Below are 21,335 nucleotides of genomic sequence, written 5' to 3'. Positions count from 1 at the left end.
TTTTATAGAACCAAATAGAGGGTTTATTTTATACATATTTTGATTTATTATTTTGGCAAAAAAATATTTAAAGATTTTGTAAGATTTTATTAATTTTTAGGATTTTTTTTAAGGAAAAAAAAGAACAGAGTATCGATTTTGTAAGATTGTATTGAATATTAATATATTTTATTTGAAAAGTGTTTAAATCAAAAGGATTGTCTATTAGCGATTGTTAGTTGGTCTAATAGTGATTGACGTTGGACTTGATAGAGATGATCACAGTTCGATCCCCTATAACTGCGATAAGGAGGGGACTGAAACCACTTGATGTCAGAACTGATCCCTAAACAAGATTAAGCAGTTCAATGGATCAGATACTATGAATAAATTCTAGTCTCCTTGAATTTCGATATTTGTATTGTATCAAGGAAAATAAACCAATACAAGGACTTTTGAGGTCAATAGGACTTCTGACATTTTAGAATTTGACCCCGTTTGAATTAGCTTATTTTTGAGCTTATACAAACAGTTTATGCATTATAAATTAGTTTTTATGCTATTTCATGAGTTCACACTAGTGAAAATTGTAGTTTTATAAGCCATTTTATTATAGACTACCTTGACAAACTTATAATAATACATAAAAATTGCATAAGCGGTTTGCATAAGCTCAAAAATAAGCTAACTTAAATGGGGCCTTGTTTATATTGATATTTGTTAACCACTACTATTGCTGGGAATGTTAAACACTATTTTATAATGTTCATAGACAATTTTTATTATATGGCTACATTTAGGTTTAATTAGTCTATTGGTCCCTTAAAGACATTTTAGGTTTCATAATGATCCCTTAAAGAAAAAAAAGGCTCAGATTGGTCCCTTAAAGAAAAAAAGGCTCGGATTGGTCCCTTAAAGACATATATGTTTGTCATATTGGTCATTTCCGTTAAATTTTAACTCTAAATATAACAAAAAATTCCAATGGTTAAAATTTTAAAAATTAATAAGGTTTTTGGTAGACCACTTACACTTAATGACATCCACAATCCAGTCAATTAAAACTAACGTTTTTTGTAAAAAATTAACAGAAAGGACCAATTGAGAAACGAATGTGTCTTTAAGGGACCAATCCGGATCTTTTTTTCTTTAAGGAACTATTGTGAAACCTAAAATGTCTTTAAGGGACCAAAAGACTAATTAAACCCTACATTTATCTCATTCATGAAAAGCCAATGTCATTGGACGTGTTCAAAATTTTTAAAGCTAAAGTTGAGAATCAACTCAACAAAATAATCAAATGCATTAGGTCCAATTGTGGCGATGAATATTATGACAGATATGACGGTTTAGGCGAACAGCATCAAGGACTTTGCTATAATAAGGTGAATCCTAAAACCAAAAGTTCATAATTTACTGTTGTTACTTGTTATTACAAAAAACAAACAAAAAAATTGAATTTTTCATATGATTTGTTGCTATTATTACTAAAACACTATCCAAAATAATCGATAGCAACAGTGTGGACTAATGATTATCTTAACCTGATATGATATAAAGCAAAGATTACCACAAGATTCAAAATTGGTTGGTTTCGAACAAAATTGTTTTCACCATTGCTTAAGAACTATTACCATGCAACAACAAAAATTACTGGTTGTCTAAAATGTCGAAAAAACACGGGAGGGTGACATCTTAATACCTCGGCTCACACAAGATCAACTTCCCTCATGTAGAAAGTTTTCATGTTTGTTATCTTGTTCTTTTTCTTCAGATTCATCATTTTCATCTTTCTCTTCAGAAAACTTAAAAGTTTATGTTGGGTTTTAAGTGTGAGTGGTTAAGTTCCACATCGACTATGTATAGGAAGAATGTTGGATTTATAAGAGAGGTGATTCATTAACCTAATGCATTAAGATTTTGAGTGGAGATGTGGTGTCTCCCTCTCTTGTGGTCCTAGAGCATTGACCCCATTGTTTCTCCCGAACTCTCTGGACTCCCCAACAGTTTAATGGGACAAGATTTATGAGACTTTCTCCAATTTGTAGAGAAGAAGTTGGATATAAACATTTCATTGATACTTCAAATGTAGTATATTATTTTTTTTTTCTTTCAAAATTTGTAATATTGTATGACATCTTTAAGATTATATAATTTCTAAACATCTTATCGTCAATTTATTTAGTATTTTGACATTTTGTTATATGCAATCATAAATATAATATCTATTGTACAATCTCAATATATAAATATATATGACTCGTGCAAACGCACGGACATGCAATCTAGTTACACCTATGATTACATAATCCAACATAAAATAATCAGGCATAAAATCCACAATTTCTAGAAGATCATCACATTTTAATAAATTCTTTCAAAGAAAATAGCCGAGGTGCATCCTGCAGTGAGTAAATAGAGAATTAGTTTGAGCATAGAGTAATTTATAATAGAGAATTAGTTTGATCATAGAGTAATTTATGGACAGTAATAGTTATATCTCTTGTTGCAATGGTACACTTGCGCGAGTTCTTAGATATTTTCACTCAATATATGACGACCAATTAAATGGTTACTCAGTTGGACAGAAATCTGTGTCAGCTTAAATTGTATAATAAGCTATGGCATATAAAATTGGCTAATATATGCACACGTCAAAATCTGAAGCTGGAACAAGGAAATTGTCAATTGCTTATTACCTTTCCGGCCTCCTCATTTAAGCATTGTCTAACTGCTGTGGCCTGCTGTACAAGCCTCTCCATTGCTGTGTAGTTAGGAAGGTTAAAGTATGCTGCCAATCACCAACATCACCGGAAAAAGAACAACTATACATCATATTTAATAGAGACAGAATAAAAAATTGTGATTTGTAAAGAAATACATATTAATACACAAGGGTTGTATTAATAATTAATATGCATTCCACATGGAGTATAGTCAAGTTAACTAACCAAGGATAGTTCGATTCAAACTATCAGCAAACTGTTGACGATATTCCAAGCTTAGCAAATGAAACATTGGGGAATCCTCTGGCTCCTTATAAGCGAGAAGGGCCATAAAATCCTGCAATAAGGATAGCAGGTATCACATCAACCTTAAAACATGCATGAACACACGCAAATATGTATTCCTAAATTGTAATGGAAAAAAGCAACATACTTCTAGTTTTTCCATATATTTTCCCTCCTTTCCGAAAGGGCTCAACTTGGTCTGAGCAAACTCCAAAGCTTCTGTGCTGCCAATAACATGAGATTCTATTAAAGCAAAAAGTTTGCTACGTACTCTCTTTGAATAAAAAATGATTTCAGCTCACCATTTCCTAGTGCGGACAAGCTCTACAAAATGAAGGCTTAGAAGATCAAACAACAAATCCGTATTCTTCTCAAGAATTTCCGGAGACAGCTGCTCAGTGAGCTCAATAGCCTTAAGTGCATTTCCCTCCAGTGCATAGTGGAAGATTTCTAAAGACAAATGAAATTTACTGTCAGCAAGGCTTTACAACCCATAACATCCTTCAATGGAAAAACTTAAACAATTAATTGCATATATAGTAGGAGGACAACTCCCGGCATCTTCTGCAACCAGCGTGTGGAGGAGGGAATGAAATAAATAGAAGTCAAGAGAAGGCAATTTGTTATCTTAACTCAACCGTATGAAAGAAAGGCTTATAAAAATTAAAAAAAAATTAAAAAACGTATGAAAGAAAGAAAAAATATCCACATATGAAAAAAGTCACGCCATTGTCAAAAGCAGCATATGTTTCAAGTAGAAATAAGAGCAAAAGGTGTTTTAGTATCTTTCCCATTTGAGGTTCAGGACTCCGACATTAATGTTTTATATGATACAAATTTCGCAACAGTGATATTTAGCAAAGTTTGAAGAACTCAATCAAATAAAATGATATTAGGACAACTGGACATGTAATCAAAAGTCTTCATTTCAACCAACCTTCAAAATTGAAAATAAAACAATAAACATACTTTTTCTTTTCTCCATGTTATCCAAATAATCTGTAGGCCTCTTCAACCCAGTGCTGGCAATGAATGACTCGGCTGACTCTTCAAAGCAATTATGTATAAGGTATGACAGAACAATGTTGGAAACGTCTTTTTCATTTATAGCCTGTACATACATTAATGTAGTTGAAATATCAATAGAAGTTAGCTAGAGAATTTATAACCAGATAATAAACATAACTAGGAAATCTTAGTTGTCGAGAGAAAGCCAATAAAACACCTAATAGGCTAATATTAACCATATAAGTAATAGTTCTGCTGGGAGTATCTATCCTGCAAGAACTCAATTTCTGTTTTTATCCTCTCAATGATAGGTGAGACAAAAACAAGTTCAAAAGCCATAACAAAAACTGAAATGCTTAAATTAAAATCATCTTTGCTCAGAGAAACTAAGGGAAAAAATGAATCCCCCATAACAACAAATCCCGATTACCTTGAGTTAATAAAAATTCAGAAAAATAGGTAAAAACCATAATATAGAGAACATCTAGCAAACATGATATTGAAACACATTACCCAAAAACCAACTTCCAATCAGCAACTGCAACACCATGGCAACAACCATAATATAGAGAACATCTTGGTTTTGACAGAAAATATACGAAACATCTTAAATACTATAAATCCTTCTAAATATCAAATAGGTAAAACAGAGTGGCAATGCATATGCAATGACAAATTCATAATTTCAGTAAATTTCAGACATCAACACAAGTGTATTACAATCAAATCAATTATCAAAGAAACTAGACTAAAATTCCTAAGATGAATCTCAGTATTGAAAATAAATGCGAAACACGTCATTGTTGATTTGACTCATTATTTTTCGGTAAATGGTGAAAAACGGAGTTGGGCTTAGTTTAAAGCAAAACAAGTAGTCAAATTTTGAGAAATGGAGCATAAAGTTGTAACCTACTCTCAACCTAAGCAAGTATGAAGTAATTTAATTGGGCATCCAATTGTATACCAGGGCACTAAAATCAGAACCTATGGTTACAAAACATGCAACCCTTGGAGAAGTAGTAAGAGAATAATCGAAGAGCTATAGGTAAACAAGAAAAATAAGTATGAAGACATATGTTACATACAATGTTGTCGTATTGGCGAGGATCAACATCCATGGTTGAATAGGTGTCGAATTAGGATTCTCCGAATATGTCTGCAAAACTCACAACAGAACAGGAAAAACACAACAAACATCATTCACTCAAACTACCATCTAAAGTTGTTACATTAATTTCACCATCACAAATTATTGTATATTTTCTTCTAAAAAAAGATTTAAAACAAAATTCCTTAAAAATGATACTAGGATTCGGTCTAGCGGAAGGGACTAGACTTTTACAATGTGGCGAATCAATATTTGAATCCCAACTCCGAAAGGTACCCACATTTAGTTTCCGGCAATGAATTATTAAAATATCCTAAAATTCCTTATAATGATTAAAGAGACAAAAGGCAACAATGAATAACTAAGTTTTTAGCACAACACAACATAAAAAACAATGATATTGCTTCCCAAATCCTAGAATGCTGAACATCCTAAAAAAACCAACATTAGCCCAAATTTAGTAGCAAAAAAAAAACATTTACAGAACAAAGAACTAAATCCATCATGAGAATATGATTAATTAACTTGGGATTTGAAGAAAATACGGGTTATGAATTCAAATAAAAATTAGGGCTTTTTGATAAATAAGTTTGGAATATGAAAAAATATGGTTAGGGTTTGAAATAAAAATTGGGGGTTTTCAAATAAAACATAGGAGAAGAATAAATAAATGAGTAGGGAAGAAAAAACGATGAGGTTTGTTGGAAATGGTCTTACGACGGTGGAGGAGGATGACAGTGAAGTTGGTCACCCTCGAATTGAGATGATCGGAGAAATTGGGAAGGTGATGATTGGAGAAAATAGATTCTCTGTTTTTTCTTTTCATATGGGTGAGTGTATTATTGGCAATGTTGTATGCATAATATGAACTTAGTAAATTTTGTACTGTCAACAAAATCACTCTAGTTAATTAATGATTTTTATGTTAATGTTAACAAGTGGCATTATGTTACTCGATAAAATAACTAAAAATAAATATATAAAAAATAAAAGTATGGTATTTAAAGAAATTATTTATTCAACAAATTAACAATTTCAATTCTGTTCACTTTACACATTTTTATAAAAAAATTCACAAAAACTTACTCTAAACAATGTAAGTAAAGTTTGATAAAAAAAAATTCACCAGAGATCGAATTTGAATTCTCCCGACAATTTAGAGGAGTTTATTAACCACTTGAACTCGATGTTTTGGTTTAATTCTTTTTTTTTTTGTAGGAATTATTATTCTTTTTTTGTCCAGTAGTTTAGTGGCTAAAAATTTCACCTTAAAAGAGAATAAGTGAAGTATCCGAAGTTATAACTTCGACCCTTGTATGATATATGTGATGTCCCTATCAACTGAGAAAATATCGCACGAACGTCTCAGTTTTATTCTACCTTATAGAGAAAATTTTGTTGGTAGGTGAGAGAGGTTTGGAGGTTTTGGATCAAAATAAATAAAATTAGTATCTATCAAAAGAATTATTATTTCCATCATCCAAAATCTAAATATAATATAACCACATAGAATAAACCAAAAGAATTAGATTTTTTATGATTAGTTTGATCACTGTTTATTTATTTTTTTGGTACAATGGAGAAAAATAAAAACAAAACATAATAATTTCTTAAGGACTAAATTAACAAATTTCATATAGTTTGGAGAATAGTATTTATTTTTCTTATATAATTAAGGAACTAAATTGAATAGAATGTGATAATTTAAAGATTAAATTAATGATTTATTTATAAGAAATTCATCCATGCACTTATTCTTCTTTTTTTGAACCACTAATTAATAATCAGTCTTTGTACAATACGAATAGATGTCAAGAAAAAAACTTATTCATTGATACACTTAGTGATTATTAATAAAATATATTGTTCAATAGTACATAAAAAATATATTTTATGTCATTAAATTTGATTTACAACTGATGATGAGTTCGAGTAAAATCTAAAATGCATCTCATCTTAGATTCGGATCTCATTAACTTCATTCTATTATAGATGAAATTAATTATATAAAAAAAGTATTTAATTGCAGCTAAAAAAAGAGATATAGTATTTATTTATTTTTTTACTCAAGAGATAGTATTTAATTGGAACTTTTGTCAAAAAAAAAAAAAAATTGGAACTAAAAAAACTAATTTATTTTTAATTAAAAAAAAACCTATTTAATTGCAGATTTGCTGGTGTGAGAAATGTGTGAGTGAGGGACGAGGGTAAATTACTTACGTAGTTTCCACTCTGTTAATTGTAATTAACCAAAAGAAAAAGAAAGCGAAAACGAATCGAGCTTAGTGAAAGGAAAACTGCGAAAGATGAAGACGCCGATGATGATGATGGGATTAAGATCCTTATTCCTCCGATCACTCAACTCTTCCAGATCTCATTATTCTCATGCAATCGCCGCCGCTTCATCCACCAACACCCACCGCACCTTCTCTTCCCTTCGCTTTCCCAATCCCCTCTCTCCTTCCTCCTCCTCCTCAGGTACTCTCTCTCTCTCTACCAATTTTCTCAATTCTATTATATATTCAGATTTACAACAATTCATTATTAATCATATTTTGATCCTTCATATTCAAACCTCTACTTGTCTTAGATTGAAGTTTAATAAATAAATAAATAAAATGTTGAGCTTTGTAGTCTATTAATTTTAATTTAAGTGATATCATGATAAGTGCTTATGAGAACAGTTTATAGATAAGCTATTATCATGATAAGTGTTAGTGCTATAAGCTGCAAATAAGTGTCGTGTCTGTGTTTCATGGAGAAAATAAATTACTGATATTCCATTATATGATGATTTGTTATGCATTTCCATGTAAAATTGACAGTTGATTTTGATTTTTCTTATTATTGGTTGAGACTACTTTAAGTAAAGTGAAATGCTGACTTTAGGGAAGCTACATCTGACTATGTATTATATGGTGAATGTGTTTTGTCGAAAAAACATTCACAGAATGCAGGTCTCCTTTCTCGAATGGCATAGGGAGCATGAGGTTTTATAGTAAAGAAGTGACCCACATTCCTGACATAAAAGACCCCGAGCTTTACAGTGTTCTTAAGGATTTGTTGGCTGAAAATTGGAGTGATCTTTCGGATGCTGTTGTTTCTGATGCTAAGCGGGCATTGTCTAAAAGTACAGACGACAGCGCCGGTAAGGAGGTTGTGACCAATGTGTTCCGTGCCGCCCAGGCTGTTGAGGAGTTTGGTGGGATTCTTGTCACCTTGAAAATGGAAATTGATGACAGCATTGGATTGAGTGGCGAGGTATTTTGAAATTCACACTTATATAACACCCAGCAAATTAATCCCAAAAATGTTAGAATCACTGTGTATATATCAGTAAATTGAAATCGTTGGATGGAGATCAAACAACTCACATTGTACCTCAGCAATTTGGGTTCAAAATAAGTACTCTTAATATCGACCTGTTTGATCTTCGTCCAATGATTCCAATATGCTGACTGTAGTAGTTGTATTAGTTTTTTTGGTAGCAAATCCTAGTTGTAGTAGTTGTATTAGTTTTTTTGGTTGGTGATTTGAGTTTTTATTCTTACTTAGGATGTAAAGCCTTTGCCTGATCATGTGCAAAAGGCTCTGCGTACAATTTTCGATCGCTACACCACCTATTTGAATGCTTTTGGTCCTGATGAGAACTATCTGCGGAAGAAGGTGGAGCAGGAGTTGGGTACAAAGATGATACACTTAAAAATGAGATGTAGTGGCCTTGGCTCTGAATGGGGAAAGGTATCATATATATATATATATTTCACTCATTACCACCTATTTATCTGATAGTATTTTGTTTTTATAATGTTATTATCAATCGTTTATGGCATCCAATGGGAGAAAGTTTCTAAATCGCTATGGCAGTATGGCAGCATGACAGATAGTCTAGTTGCTGCAGACTAGAAGTATGGTGGTGCCAAGTTTTGTTGTTAAGATCTCTAGTTTTCTTAAATTGCGAAAAACCATGACAGACTGGATTATATATTTCAACTAAAAATTATGCTAGGAACAGACACTCTTTTTATAGTTGAAATTCATTTCAGTCCCACCAAAGTTATGTGGGACCCACATAATTTCAGGAATCCCGTTTGTCTTACAGCCAATAGGAGAGAGCATAATACGAAGAGTTTGTTGCTAGCCCTCTTCAACTAATACCGAAACATCCATGAATGAAGGATAAAAGAAAAGAGCTTCAAAGCTGCAGTTTTGTGTGTAGTTTTCAGAGTGCTCTGCTGTCTACACTGTTTTTCTTGTTGGTTTAACTTAAGAGTCCTACTCATAAAATCTCAAGCTAGTTGGTTGAATGAAAAAATGAGTGGAAAAACCGAAAAAGGCAAATCAATCCACCACTTTCACTCTGGTATTTGCCATAGCAGGATACTTAATGGCTGCCACTCCCTGTGGCTAACTCCACGAAAGTTGAGACTGCCAATGGAAGACACCGTGGATGTTTATAGTGAACCCCCATTTTGTGTGCACTTGCAAGTTGTAACCTTTCAATTTTTAAGACCTCGAAAATACGTAGGTAAATGATTTTGTGGAATATCGAATTTAACTTCTTCACGCCCTTTCTCAAATTCCTCCTTCTATTATCTTTTCAGACATTTTTGGTTGGTACTTGGTAGTATGTCCCCTGTAGTCATTAATAAGAAAATTTTAAAAGGTAAAACAACTGATGAGCGGAGAGAAATAAAAGAAATTTGTTGCATTCTGTAAATTACCTCTACATTTTCTACTTTTCTTTTCCTTTCCTTTGTTCTCTATCCCATAACGATTGATTATTATTGTTTATTACTTATTTGCCATGTTAGCTTAGTTTTTGTGCAAACTTATAGTATTGCTCTATTAATAATTACACTTTAGGGGCCAATTTCTGATCCCTTTTCATATCTGGGGTTTTTGTTGCAGGTTACGGTTCTTGGAACTTCTGGACTTGCTGGTTCATATGTTGAGCAAAGAGCATAGAAGAAATAATTTAGAAACAGTGCTTGTAATTGTTTTTTTGTTGATTGTATCATCATGTTCTTGATGCCTGTAGACCCTTCAATTTGTTTTCTCATGACTTTTTTGTTGTCAAGTGTTTGATCGCAAGGAAATAATAGCGCTTTTAACTGTCAACTGGGAATGTTACCATCATTTTCAGTGTCATTTAACATAAGCTGAAAAAGCTGGTGAAACTTTTTAAGGACTTGTATATTTTTCCAATGATATGAAAATAACAGGTCAGGAGGTTGGTTATTTATATTGAGGTACCCCTCGTTTGTATCTACATCCATTATCTCCAAGCACAAATTACAGAAAATAATAAATAACATGGAAGCACATAGCAACCATGTTTCATTGATGTTTGTCTTCATGAATTTTTAGACATTTGTTTCAGACAAATGAATGAAATATTACCATTGGTCAACTGATCAAATTGAATATGAATGTATTTTGACAAAACATAGTTTACAAGATCAAGTTGAATATGAATGCATTTTAACAAAATATAGTTAACAAGTCAACTTTTGATCGTTTGTTGCGAGATTATAACTGGAATCTGTTTCCAAAGCTTGTGCTATTGCTTATTCAATATTGTTCAACCAGTTCTGGTTCTTACAGTTATGGATTGAATCAGAATAGGAAACATAAACAAGTACAACCATATAATTCAAGTAACTTTGGTACTTGGTTGTATTTTACGATACAACCATGATTCAGATGGCGACTTTGGCAGTGGTGGAAGTAACACAGCTTTACGACAGAGACCGAAAGGCCATCCTTCACAATGACAAAACTCTTGAATTATAGAATGCTTCCAATATTCTGACAAATCAAACTCATTCAAGCTTGAACATCTTGAAAGGTTAGTCTTCACAGAATAAAATGCTTCCCCATTAGCACTTGAAGAATGCATTGAGAAACAGCTTTTAACCGACAAAAACTCTTCTCTATCACCTTGTTCTTCATTTCCTCCTTCTTTTGCATGTGGTTCTATTTTACCAGTGACACATAATTCTCTTGTTGCTGGAGAATATACCCAGGAAAAACTCTCTCTCAATTGGCTCGGCTTGTTCTTTTGTTTCTCCATGGCTCGGCTTCTAACCACCGAGACAATCACCTTAGGAAGCAAAAGAACAATTAAGTTTAACATCAAATTCCTAACAATATATGAAAATATCTTCATATATTATGTTCATACTATCTTAGTTTATCTTGCAGGATTCATTTCATATATTAGAATATCTTAGTTTATCTCGTCAAATATTTCAAGATATTGAATTCGAACGAACTAAAAGAGAGAGCTTTTAAAAAATAGTTTGATTTGAAGGTTGAATATTGAAGTGAGTGTATAATACCTCCTGTTCTTCATCAAGATCACTAATTGGAAACTCCTCTTCGAGGCTAGCCTTCGAAAGCCTTCGAGTTCGACCAAAAGTTTGACAGTTGAAAAACACTTCCTTCAGAGTAGCTGTAAGGCATTTGCATCTTTTAGAATCGTTTGGTTGCTCCTCCTCATGGTAGAATACACCCATTCTGAAACTGAAAGTAAATTGTTCAACTTTTTCATTTAAGAGATTTATATATTGATACAATTATACAAATCTAATTGATTTTGTGTTGATTCTTAAATTGACCTGTTTCATTGATAGTGGCCTTGCAGCATACTAGTGAAGCCCCACTAAAGCATTCCGTTCTTTAAGATAAAGTTAAGTTGAAAATAGCATACAATAATACACTTTGAGGCAAGAAACTCAACTTGTGAATTAAATTCTTGTTTGAAAGCTACAAATAGTAAACACCTATAAAAATTAAATGCATGTTTATTTCTATGCATAAGTTGTGGTAGTGCTTGTTTTAGAGTTACACTTGAAGCTAAAGTCATGCTTAATAGACGTGCCAACAAACTGATTTTGCTATATGATAAGTTATTCTCCAATTGAAATTATTTCGTGAAAAATAATTCAGAAGGAGACAAGTGCATTGGTGCATTTTGGGATAAGTGGTCTTTAAAGTTGAAATTGACTTCCATTATATAAAAGGGATTCTCCACACACACAAGATTTTGCTATGAGGAAATTGGATGCTCTGGCACTTTTCAACAGCTACATAAAATGACTGTTCGATCAAGATCCGATGATGCATCATGCATGAATGTAGGTATTTGCCGACTGCAGCAAATCCGGGTCTAAAGGGAGAGATCACTAATTTTATAGGATCAACTTTTTTTAAGAAACAAAATATAACATATAAATTATGGGATTACAAGAAGTGTTTCAATCTAAATGACTGATTCAATAAGAGTCTCCGTGAGCATAACTCAGTTGACAGGGATATTACAATATATAAGGGCTGGAATTTGAGTCCCGAATTTTTTATTTATTCATCCTAAGAGGTAATGTTATGTCCACTGAACTATTTGACTACAAAATAAAACAACTAAGGATGAGTGACCCAGAAACAAGACACCTCACACCCTAAATTCTACCACAACCCTTCAATCTAGGGGTGCTCAAATCCAAACCAATCCAAAAAATAACCGCAAACCGATCTAAAAAAAATCGAAAACCGCAAAAAACCGAATATTTTTGGATGTGTTTGGATGTCCTTTTGTGAAAACCGCTGGATCGGATCGGATTTTGGATTGATTTTTCAAAACCGAATCAAACCGCATACATATTTTTTAATAGTTATTTAACTTTATATTAGTGTGATACATTGCATTAACATATTAATTGTTGGTTTTTAATTTTCTCAATAACACTTATTGGTTCAATTTCATCTATTTCTTTTTACTATTTCATAGGTTTCAAATATATTTGATAATTGTCATTGCAAAATATTAATTTTTAACATATTATGTGTTATATTATACATCAAATATATTATTTTACCATGTATTTATAATATTAATATGAGTTTAATTGTTGTGCACCGTCGGTGTAAATCTTTTTTACACATGCATCCAATAACACGTTGCCACATCATTTAATGAATGTGACACATCATGTGTTTTTAATGACCATACATGATGTGTCGGTATATTATTGGACGCATGTGCAAAATAACTTTACACCGACAGTGCATATAAATTAAATTCTATTAATATTTAATTAAATAAAATTTAATTTGTAATTTGGATATCCAAAAACCGATCCAAATTAAACCGCACAAAATTGGATCGGATTGGATCAGATTTTTTTTAATTAGCCATCCAAAACCGAACCGAACCGCGAGTAATTTTAACTTTGGATCGGATGGATTTTTGCCACAAAATCGATCCAAACCGAACCGCGAGCACCCCTACTTCAATCAAGGATACTGTCTCAAAAAACACATTCACTATAGGGGTCAGAACATTAATCATCTACATTTCCTCTTTGCAAGTCATAACTTAAGAGACATGTCATTTATGAGGTACTGTAAATGGGAAGAAAAAAAATTAAAAAAAGAAAACTTTTCTCTTTAGACTGTCTCAAAGTAACATTATATTAGAGTTAAGTCAACTTAAGAAGACTATAATCAAATTATTTAGTTAGAACTTAGAACACTAAAAAAAATTAAAAAGAAAGTCTTGGATTCAAATCTTGCATAGTGAAACTTTGTGAATCACACTCAAACCGTAAACACAATTGTTGTTGCGTCTAGAATTCGACAACTGGTACTGATTGAAGCCATTGTTGTGTCCAATTTCTCATTTTATTTTTTAGGATTCATGAATTGGGAGAAACCAAAACCCAAAATGTTATTGACAGAATAATTAGTTTATTTATTACCATTAGAATATGTAAATATCTTTGGACTTGGAGTATATGCGTGGAGATCAGGAGGTGTGTGACGATGCTCTTGCGCATATTGTGATTGTAATTTGGGTAATTCAATAATTTATGAGCCATGTTTAATTAAAATTAGATTTATGCAGCTAGGTCTAGTGTTCCCAAGTTAATTATTATTTCATTCTTGTTTCAGCCCTCCATTCTACCAACGAAAAAAATGATGCTAAAGTTATGATGATTTCATCAAAGACATGCATCACAATTAGTACAAACAAGATAGTAATTGATTAATTCTTTCAGCAAGGTTATCCCAAAGTAAGGTTTACTACTTCAGTAAAATTGTGTCATAATCCAACATATAGAGTTACAAAAATAAGGTGTTCGTGCCTCTGTTTCCATGGTTATCCACACTGAATTTTTCAATACCAATTTTGATGGTTCTAAGAACTATCTTTCAGCAGGAGAAAGTGTTATTTCTCTATTGTTCTTCTTTCTAGCGTACTTAGTTTTGTCTATTTTTTTTGAGGTTATATGTGTTACAAAAACAAAAATTTAGTCCACCACATTCACCGTTTGATGGTTGTTTTAGTTTTCATTAAAGATTTGAGACTGATCTGTGATGCGGTGTATAAGCATCTTGCTAAAGTAACAGGAGTTTCACATAGATGGAACGCAGGGTTTTTCACTTTGAATTCATTTATGTAGTTCTTTTATACAACGACAGTATATAAAAAAAACTACATAAATAAACTTAAAAGTGAAAAATCCTACTTTCTAGCCATGAGCAACTCCGATTTCTTTAACAAAATGTCTATATACACTACAACGCAAATAAGACTCAAAATCTTTGATAAAACTAAAACAGCCAACTATGAATGTGGTGAATTGGAGTTCAGTTTCTCTAACATATATAAACCCAAAAATTGACAAACTAAATATGCTAAAAAGAAGGAAATTAGAGAAAGATCACTTCCTGAAAGATAATTCTTATAACCAAATCGATATTGTGTGAAGAAGAGACAATAAATGTTACGAGCAAAGACCGGAAAAGACCGGTCAAAGGAAGATGACGAACAAAAAGTACATTCACCCGATCTCTTTTTCGTTCACATTTTATTTTGTTAAAGAAGAGTTTTTTTCATTCTACAAAAAATAGACAATCCTTTTTTTTCAAAAAAAATCTATTAATATTTAATACAATCTTACAAAATGGATACTCTTTTTTTTTCTTAAAAAAAATCCTAAAAATTGATAAAATCTTACAAAATCTTTAAAAAACGATTTGTCAAAATAATGATGAAAATCTCAATAAAATAAACCCTCTACTTGGTTCTATAAAAGCAAACCCTCACCTTTTTGCTTTCACAAAATTAACAATCACCGATCGAACCAGACTAGACGGTTGACTGAACCATATACAAATTACAATGAAGAAGAAGCATTTTAATATATTTTGGATGATGATGGTTTCAACGATCCTGTTTGGGTTGTATTGTTTATTGCTATACCATATATCATCTGAATCATATAGATCTGTTGATGTAGATGAAGCACATAAGCAATGGATGATGAAATTTAATCGCACATACGCAAATAGGACTGAGATGGAGATACGCAAGGAAATATTCAAGCAGAATTTGGAATTTACAGAGAGGGAAAACAGATACACGATTAAAAAGGGTTTCACGTATGTCCTAACTAAATTTGCTGATTTAACTACTGAAGAATTATTGCATTTACAGTCTACACGTTTTGGACTCTTTGAAAATAGTCCCTACGAATTTTCTCCCTCCAACAAGATATGGTTGTTCACTGCCGATGAGATTCTTTTCATTATAATACCTCTCCTGTTCTTCTTTGTTCCGCCTCTCATTCTAATATGGAGTATAATACACCGTAATTGTTCTCATCATAGTAATGTAATGTAATGATTCATTTATAATTCATGTTTAAAGGAATAGTGATATTTTTATTGGAATCATGTTCTTTTCTTATGCTAGATTTGTTCCATTATTCATTATGCTTCATTTTATTTTATTTTTGAAGAAGCTAAATTATGCTTCATTATTTTTTTTTTAAGAAGCTAAATTAACTTATCCAAATTGGCACCAGAGATTATGCTTCAGATTATTAAAGGTGATATGTTAGGAGAAAATAACTTCGGATCATCGTTGTTGGTTATCGAAAATTCATATTAGTGTCTTATTTGTATTATAGTTGGTGGCAAACTAAAATACTGTAAAAAAATTGTGAAAAAATAAAATTATAAAATACATTCATATTCAAGATGATCTTGTAAACTATGTTTTTTAGCAAGACCCTTTGTTAAAATACATTCATATTCAATTTGATTGGTTCACCATGGTAATATTTCATTCACTTGTCTGACACAAATGTAACAAATTTCTTTTATTTTTCTCCTCTCATCAGCTGTTTTACCTAATGACTACACATGACATACTACCAACCAAAAATGTCTGAAATAACAATTAAAGGAAGAATTTGAGAAAGGGCATGAAGAAGTTAAATTTGATATTCCAGGAAATGTGAAACAAAAAATTCTCAATAACTGAATGTCTGAAATAACAAATCGTTATTTTCCACAATAATGATATTTAGTACAAAATGTTGTCATAGAGCGGTTATAGCAGCGTTTAACAATGTTGGGTTGCAGAATTTAAACAAACCGCTATTTCTCACTATCTGCAATTGATAACACTGTTCTAACATCAATTCAGATAATTAAGATTCCAATCAAGTTCACAATGGACATATATAGCATATACTTCTGCATAATAACCAAGATGGCCATGTAAAACTTGATAAATAAGCAATAGAATACTTGTGCACTTTCCCATCTCCTACACATGAAATTAACCGGGTAAATATGATAGCTCCAAGTCCAGACATCTCATATTTCCGTTTGCTAACTCAAATTTTTTGGTAAAGGTTGTTGTTTTTAGGTAAAGGTTGTTGTTTTTAGGTAAACGCATAGTTAAATGTGAGTATATATAAAATAGTGTTTAATCATAGAATGAACAATAGATTCTTAATTTATAAATAAAAAATAAAAAAATAAGAACAAGAGATTCTTATAAGCACAATCTATCAGCATACACGCACCTCGCTCCATAGCAATGCCCTGCGAGTGAGATCCATCAGTGCTTCTGCTATTCAAACTCACTAGTCTCTGTCTCTGCAAGAACTCATCAATTATCTTTAATAAGTCCACCACAGCCTCTATTCCCTCATCTTTACTCACCCCATTTGTATTCACCTCCACCCGACCCTCCTTCGGTGGCTGCCAACCAACCCACCTGACTGCTTTTGTTGTCATTGTAACAGTTCGACTAGACTTGCACACGTGATAATAATCACTGGTACGCTACATAATTTGCAACACAGGTTGCACCGGTCGACTGAACTCAGCTTGCGCCACAAACAATGACAAGCCGTTGCCCAAAAGTCCTCCCAACGGGCTCCACTAATTCCTTTAATATCACTCCTCAAGTTATATTGCATCCAATGAGAAATATTTCCACTGAAAAATAAGCCGCAAGCTTCCGATGGCACTATAGTTGCACATTGCAGGACATAACCTCATCTTAGCCTTAACACTATTTGTGAGTAATCTTTCATGAAGAGCCATCCATAGAAAATACTTGATACGTTCTGTAACATTTAAATTCAAAATATATTTGTGAGTAATCTTTCATGAAGAGCCATCCATAGAAAATACTTGATACGTTCTGTAACGTTTAAATTCAAAATATATTTGTGAGTAATCTTTCATGAAGAGCCATCCATAGAAAATACTTGATACGTTCTGTAACATTTAAATTCCAAATATACTTCTACTTGACATCAATATTAGCATCATCAAAGCCACAAATAATGTTATACATCTCAGTAACAGAATGTCTGCTACTACCAGCTCCTGCTCCTAATTGCCGCGTATCAGATGGAGGCAATATAGCAGCGATTTTAATTCCCTTTCCCTTAGAAACCACTTCTCAAGCATTCTTGGGACCTTATACCTTTAAACATAACATGAAATATGTGGAAAGGTTTTTCCCTCCTGCATATCCATTTGTTATATGCAAAAAAATTTGAGTTGTTTTAGAGAATTCATTTCCAAAAGAAAAATACATTGTCTAAAACATAAACATATCTGCACTCTAACACATAAAACACACAAGAATATACTTCTTACACAAGCCGTAAATAAATTTTCGATTAGTGTATTCTACGGCAATTTATGGTTTTGTTTATGTTTACACTTACAACCACTCAAAAGTCAAAACCAGGGATGGTAATGGGTGTCCATGGGTGCGAGTTTGATACTACCCAAATTCACGCCCATATATTCAGGTGCCACCCGAACCCAAACTCAAACCCAATTAAATTGAGTTTAAGTTCGGGTGGGGAAGCAAGCTCCAGTTCCAATCACTATGAATATCTACTAAATCACAGACCTTAACATCTTTAATGTCGTCAGGTATATGAACATCAAAAGGTCTTCAACACGCAGTCCCACTTGAATCCACACGTTCTACCAAGCTTCAATACTACGCCCATTACCAACAACCCAAAAACAATAATAATTCAACTTTGGACTAAGCTGAACTATATTTTTCCATAGACTAGAATTTGAAACCTTTGTCTCAATGTATCCATGAGCAACCTGGCAGCTATAATTACCACGAAGGAGTTCGCACCACAAATCGTTAGCAGTTGCACCTGAATTTGCATGTGTTAGTGCATATAAATCAAATCAATCCCATAATTAAATACGCGTTTCAATTTGTAAATGTTTAAATGCTAACCTATATGAACCATATAAAAATGACCCTTAAAATATACTACTTTAGAAATGCTAATCAGATATTATTGATGAATGATACATATTTCATTATTGATAATTGGGATTAGGGATGCCATATTCAAATATTCATTGATTAATCAGAAAAATAAAACAACATAAATTTTACATATACATCTTAATTAATTTGAAGATGATGATGATTGAAGATGTTGAGAAGTGAGAGAAATCAAAGATTGAAGTTTAGCAACAGCTGCAGTCTTATCAGGCGGACATTTCGACAGAGAAACATTGAAACAACGTCGAGCTTCATCTAATTTACCGGCGGCCAAAGCGGCGCAACCCGCCCTATACGATTCATCAGCCGTACGTGCGTCGTGTATGCCTTTGGATTCGAGGAAAGCGGTGGCGCGTGAGTATTCGAGATTTGAAATTGCAGAGTCGATCTCTGACATTAGAGCCTCCGGTGTCGCAGCGATTATCTTAACGCCGTCGAAGACGCTCCAATGGACCTTACTTCCTTCTCCCGAACCCATAGTAATTGGTAATGATGATGATGAATTGAAGAATGTGTAGTTAGTTATTTTTGAACCCTAATTGTTCATTTTCTTTTCTTTTCAATTTTCTTTCCATTTATGTTGTACAAGCATAATGCTAAGTTTATATGCACTATCAAGTTTTTATAATTTTTTCAAAATATTCTGATTTCAATTTGTGGTTATTTGGTTTGGTTTTGAGTGAGGATGACAAGCAAATTCAAATTTGATAGACCCACCCGAACTTAAACTCAATTTAACTGGGTTTGAGTTTGGGTTCGGGTGGCACCTGAATATATGGGCGTGAATTTGGGTAGTATCAAACTCGCACTCATGAACACCCATTACCATCACTGGTTTTGACTTTTGAGTGGTTGTAAGTGTAAACATAAACAAAACCATAAATTGCCGTAGAATACACTAATCGAAAATTTATTTACGACTTGTGTAAGAAGTATATTCTTGTGTGTTTTATGTGTTAGAGTGCAGATATGTTTATGTTTTAGACAATGTATTTTTCTTTTGGAAATGAATTCTCTAAAACAACTCAAATTTTTTTTGCATATAACAAATGGATATGCAGGAGGGAAAAACCTTTCCACATATTTCATGTTATGTTTAAAGGTATAAGGTCCTAAGAATGCTTGAGAAGTGGTTTCTAAGGGAAAGGGAATTAGTGCATGAGATTTTCATAAAGCTCGAGTAACTACTTTCTCATCAAGGTTTTGAACAATCAACTATTTATTCTTAGACAAAGAGGAATGTTTAGTAGTCACTGTTTGATTCAGAGAAAAATAGAGTTTTTAATCAAAGATACTCAACGAAGATTAGTGAAGTAACTCAAACGAATTGAAATTTTAAAGGCAAATAAAATTGTCAAACTTACACGTTCATTAATCAGAATACGTGGGAAAGTGGAATATGGTCACTACAATGCATTATAATTTTTACTAATAGACAATTAAAGATATTAATGATCAAAACTTGATATTTTGAAAATACTCATCAAAACAAATCAAATAAGATCTTATATGCTAATATTTATATCTATATATTATTAAAAAAATATGGTCAAAACAAGATAAATGAATAATGTCATTTAGTCAAAATAACTCTTATATTTTGGGACGGAAGGATTATGTAATTTTTAGCTAAATAAATTTGATAATTGATATTTTTTGTTTGATGCAATATTTAATTTAGTTGATTTAATTAAAAATGCCTCTACAAATTTAATAATTGAATTAAATTTTTTCAAATTATATGACACATAATAGGAAAATAAGTGTTAAAAAAATGTGGAGATAATAAGCAAACAAATTTTAAAATAATTTTTTTTGGTACAATTAAAATAATTTTTTTAATACACTTAATAAATTGTATTGTGTATGTTCTTAAGACTTAGACCGAGCGTACATTTATCTAAATTTAAATTTAAAATCTAATATTTGTGTGTGAGTTTTAATCTAAGACATGAAAATAAAGTAGATAAATTTTGTTGCTTCTAGATAATTCTTTGGTTTTTAATTTTTCAATTAGATAATTCTTGGATTTTCATTTTTCATTTTAAAAAAATAAATAAATGATGCCACTAAAGCTCTCATCACACACGTTGCCTCTCCCTCACCTAAAACCTCACCTACGAAATGTTCATGCATTTTTCATTGGTACAAACTTTAAAACTAAATTGAGGTTAAATTTTCTTCAAAGTGGCAATTTTTCCTAGAACCCCAAAGTTGCAATTCTTTTAATTTTAATTTATTTGTTTTGAGTTCAAATCTTTGAATGTTTTGAGTTTTTTCTTTCTTGATTTCTAAATTTTTATTTTCTTGTGAAATTTTTGGTTGCTAACAAGAAGTCATCACCAAACTTTAATTTTTTTAAGGGAAGGGAAAAAAGATCGAATAAAACCCACAAATAAACATTGTTTAGGTTTCCGGATGTGAAGTGTATAAATATGTAATGGCAACCTCGCCCTTTGAACTAACTTTTGGGGATGAGATCCAAGGATATTTAACACACAAAACCCTAAACATTCAAAAAACTAATCTTCAAAAAAAGAATCTCTTTTAAGAAACCTTTACTTTATCACAAAATGATACAATGTCA

The 21,335-nt window shown here is 32.0% G+C and overlaps 3 protein-coding genes and 1 long non-coding RNA gene across 6 annotated transcripts; 1 reads left to right on the top strand and 3 right to left on the bottom strand.

Annotated features, from left to right (window-relative positions):
* Positions 1 to 2,205: 2,205 nt before the first annotated feature.
* On the bottom strand, positions 2,206 to 5,978 carry LOC123898095 (glucose-induced degradation protein 8-B homolog). Its single transcript, XM_045948958.1, has 8 exons — positions 5,824 to 5,978; positions 5,084 to 5,154; positions 3,960 to 4,101; positions 3,293 to 3,440; positions 3,139 to 3,214; positions 2,931 to 3,042; positions 2,679 to 2,770; positions 2,206 to 2,381 (listed from the first exon to the last, which is right to left on the bottom strand). The coding sequence occupies exons 2-8, from the start codon at positions 5,114 to 5,116 to the stop codon at positions 2,337 to 2,339; spliced, it is 648 nt and encodes a 215-aa protein (XP_045804914.1). The 5' UTR covers positions 5,117 to 5,154; positions 5,824 to 5,978; the 3' UTR covers positions 2,206 to 2,336.
* Positions 5,979 to 7,278: 1,300 nt separating this feature from the next.
* Positions 7,279 to 10,351, top strand: LOC123898070 (succinate dehydrogenase subunit 5, mitochondrial). Of its 2 annotated transcripts, none has more exons than XM_045948927.1 (4): positions 7,279 to 7,584; positions 8,057 to 8,367; positions 8,662 to 8,847; positions 10,018 to 10,351. In XM_045948927.1, exons 1-4 carry the CDS (start codon positions 7,413 to 7,415, stop codon positions 10,072 to 10,074), a joined length of 726 nt encoding a protein of 241 aa, XP_045804883.1. In that variant the 5' UTR covers positions 7,279 to 7,412; the 3' UTR covers positions 10,075 to 10,351. The 2 variants fall into 2 exon arrangements, with proteins under 2 accessions (XP_045804883.1, XP_045804880.1); XM_045948924.1 differs by having other exon boundaries at positions 7,290 to 7,582; positions 8,052 to 8,367.
* Positions 10,352 to 10,604: 253 nt separating this feature from the next.
* Positions 10,605 to 11,964, bottom strand: LOC123898079. 2 transcript variants are annotated; one of them, XM_045948940.1, is made up of 3 exons: positions 11,730 to 11,964; positions 11,451 to 11,634; positions 10,605 to 11,212 (listed from the first exon to the last, which is right to left on the bottom strand). In XM_045948940.1, exons 2-3 carry the CDS (start codon positions 11,625 to 11,627, stop codon positions 10,763 to 10,765), a joined length of 627 nt encoding a protein of 208 aa, XP_045804896.1. In that variant the 5' UTR covers positions 11,628 to 11,634; positions 11,730 to 11,964; the 3' UTR covers positions 10,605 to 10,762. The 2 variants fall into 2 exon arrangements, with proteins under 2 accessions (XP_045804896.1, XP_045804905.1); XM_045948949.1 differs by having other exon boundaries at positions 11,451 to 11,628; positions 11,730 to 11,908.
* A 4,426-nt stretch (positions 11,965 to 16,390) lies between these two features.
* Positions 16,391 to 19,361, bottom strand: LOC123898092. Its single transcript, XR_006805216.1, has 3 exons — positions 18,866 to 19,361; positions 16,992 to 18,608; positions 16,391 to 16,729 (listed from the first exon to the last, which is right to left on the bottom strand). It is a non-coding gene; the product is annotated as an uncharacterized LOC123898092 (long non-coding RNA).
* Between the last annotated feature and the right edge of the window lie 1,974 nt (positions 19,362 to 21,335).

Source organism: Trifolium pratense, linkage group LG1 (assembly GCF_020283565.1).
Source record: "Trifolium pratense cultivar HEN17-A07 linkage group LG1, ARS_RC_1.1, whole genome shotgun sequence".
In the NCBI taxonomy this organism is placed as follows: Eukaryota; Viridiplantae; Streptophyta; class Magnoliopsida; order Fabales; family Fabaceae; genus Trifolium; species Trifolium pratense.
The sequence above is the reverse complement of the archived record's forward strand: the minus strand, read 5'-3'. Positions and strand labels throughout refer to the sequence as shown.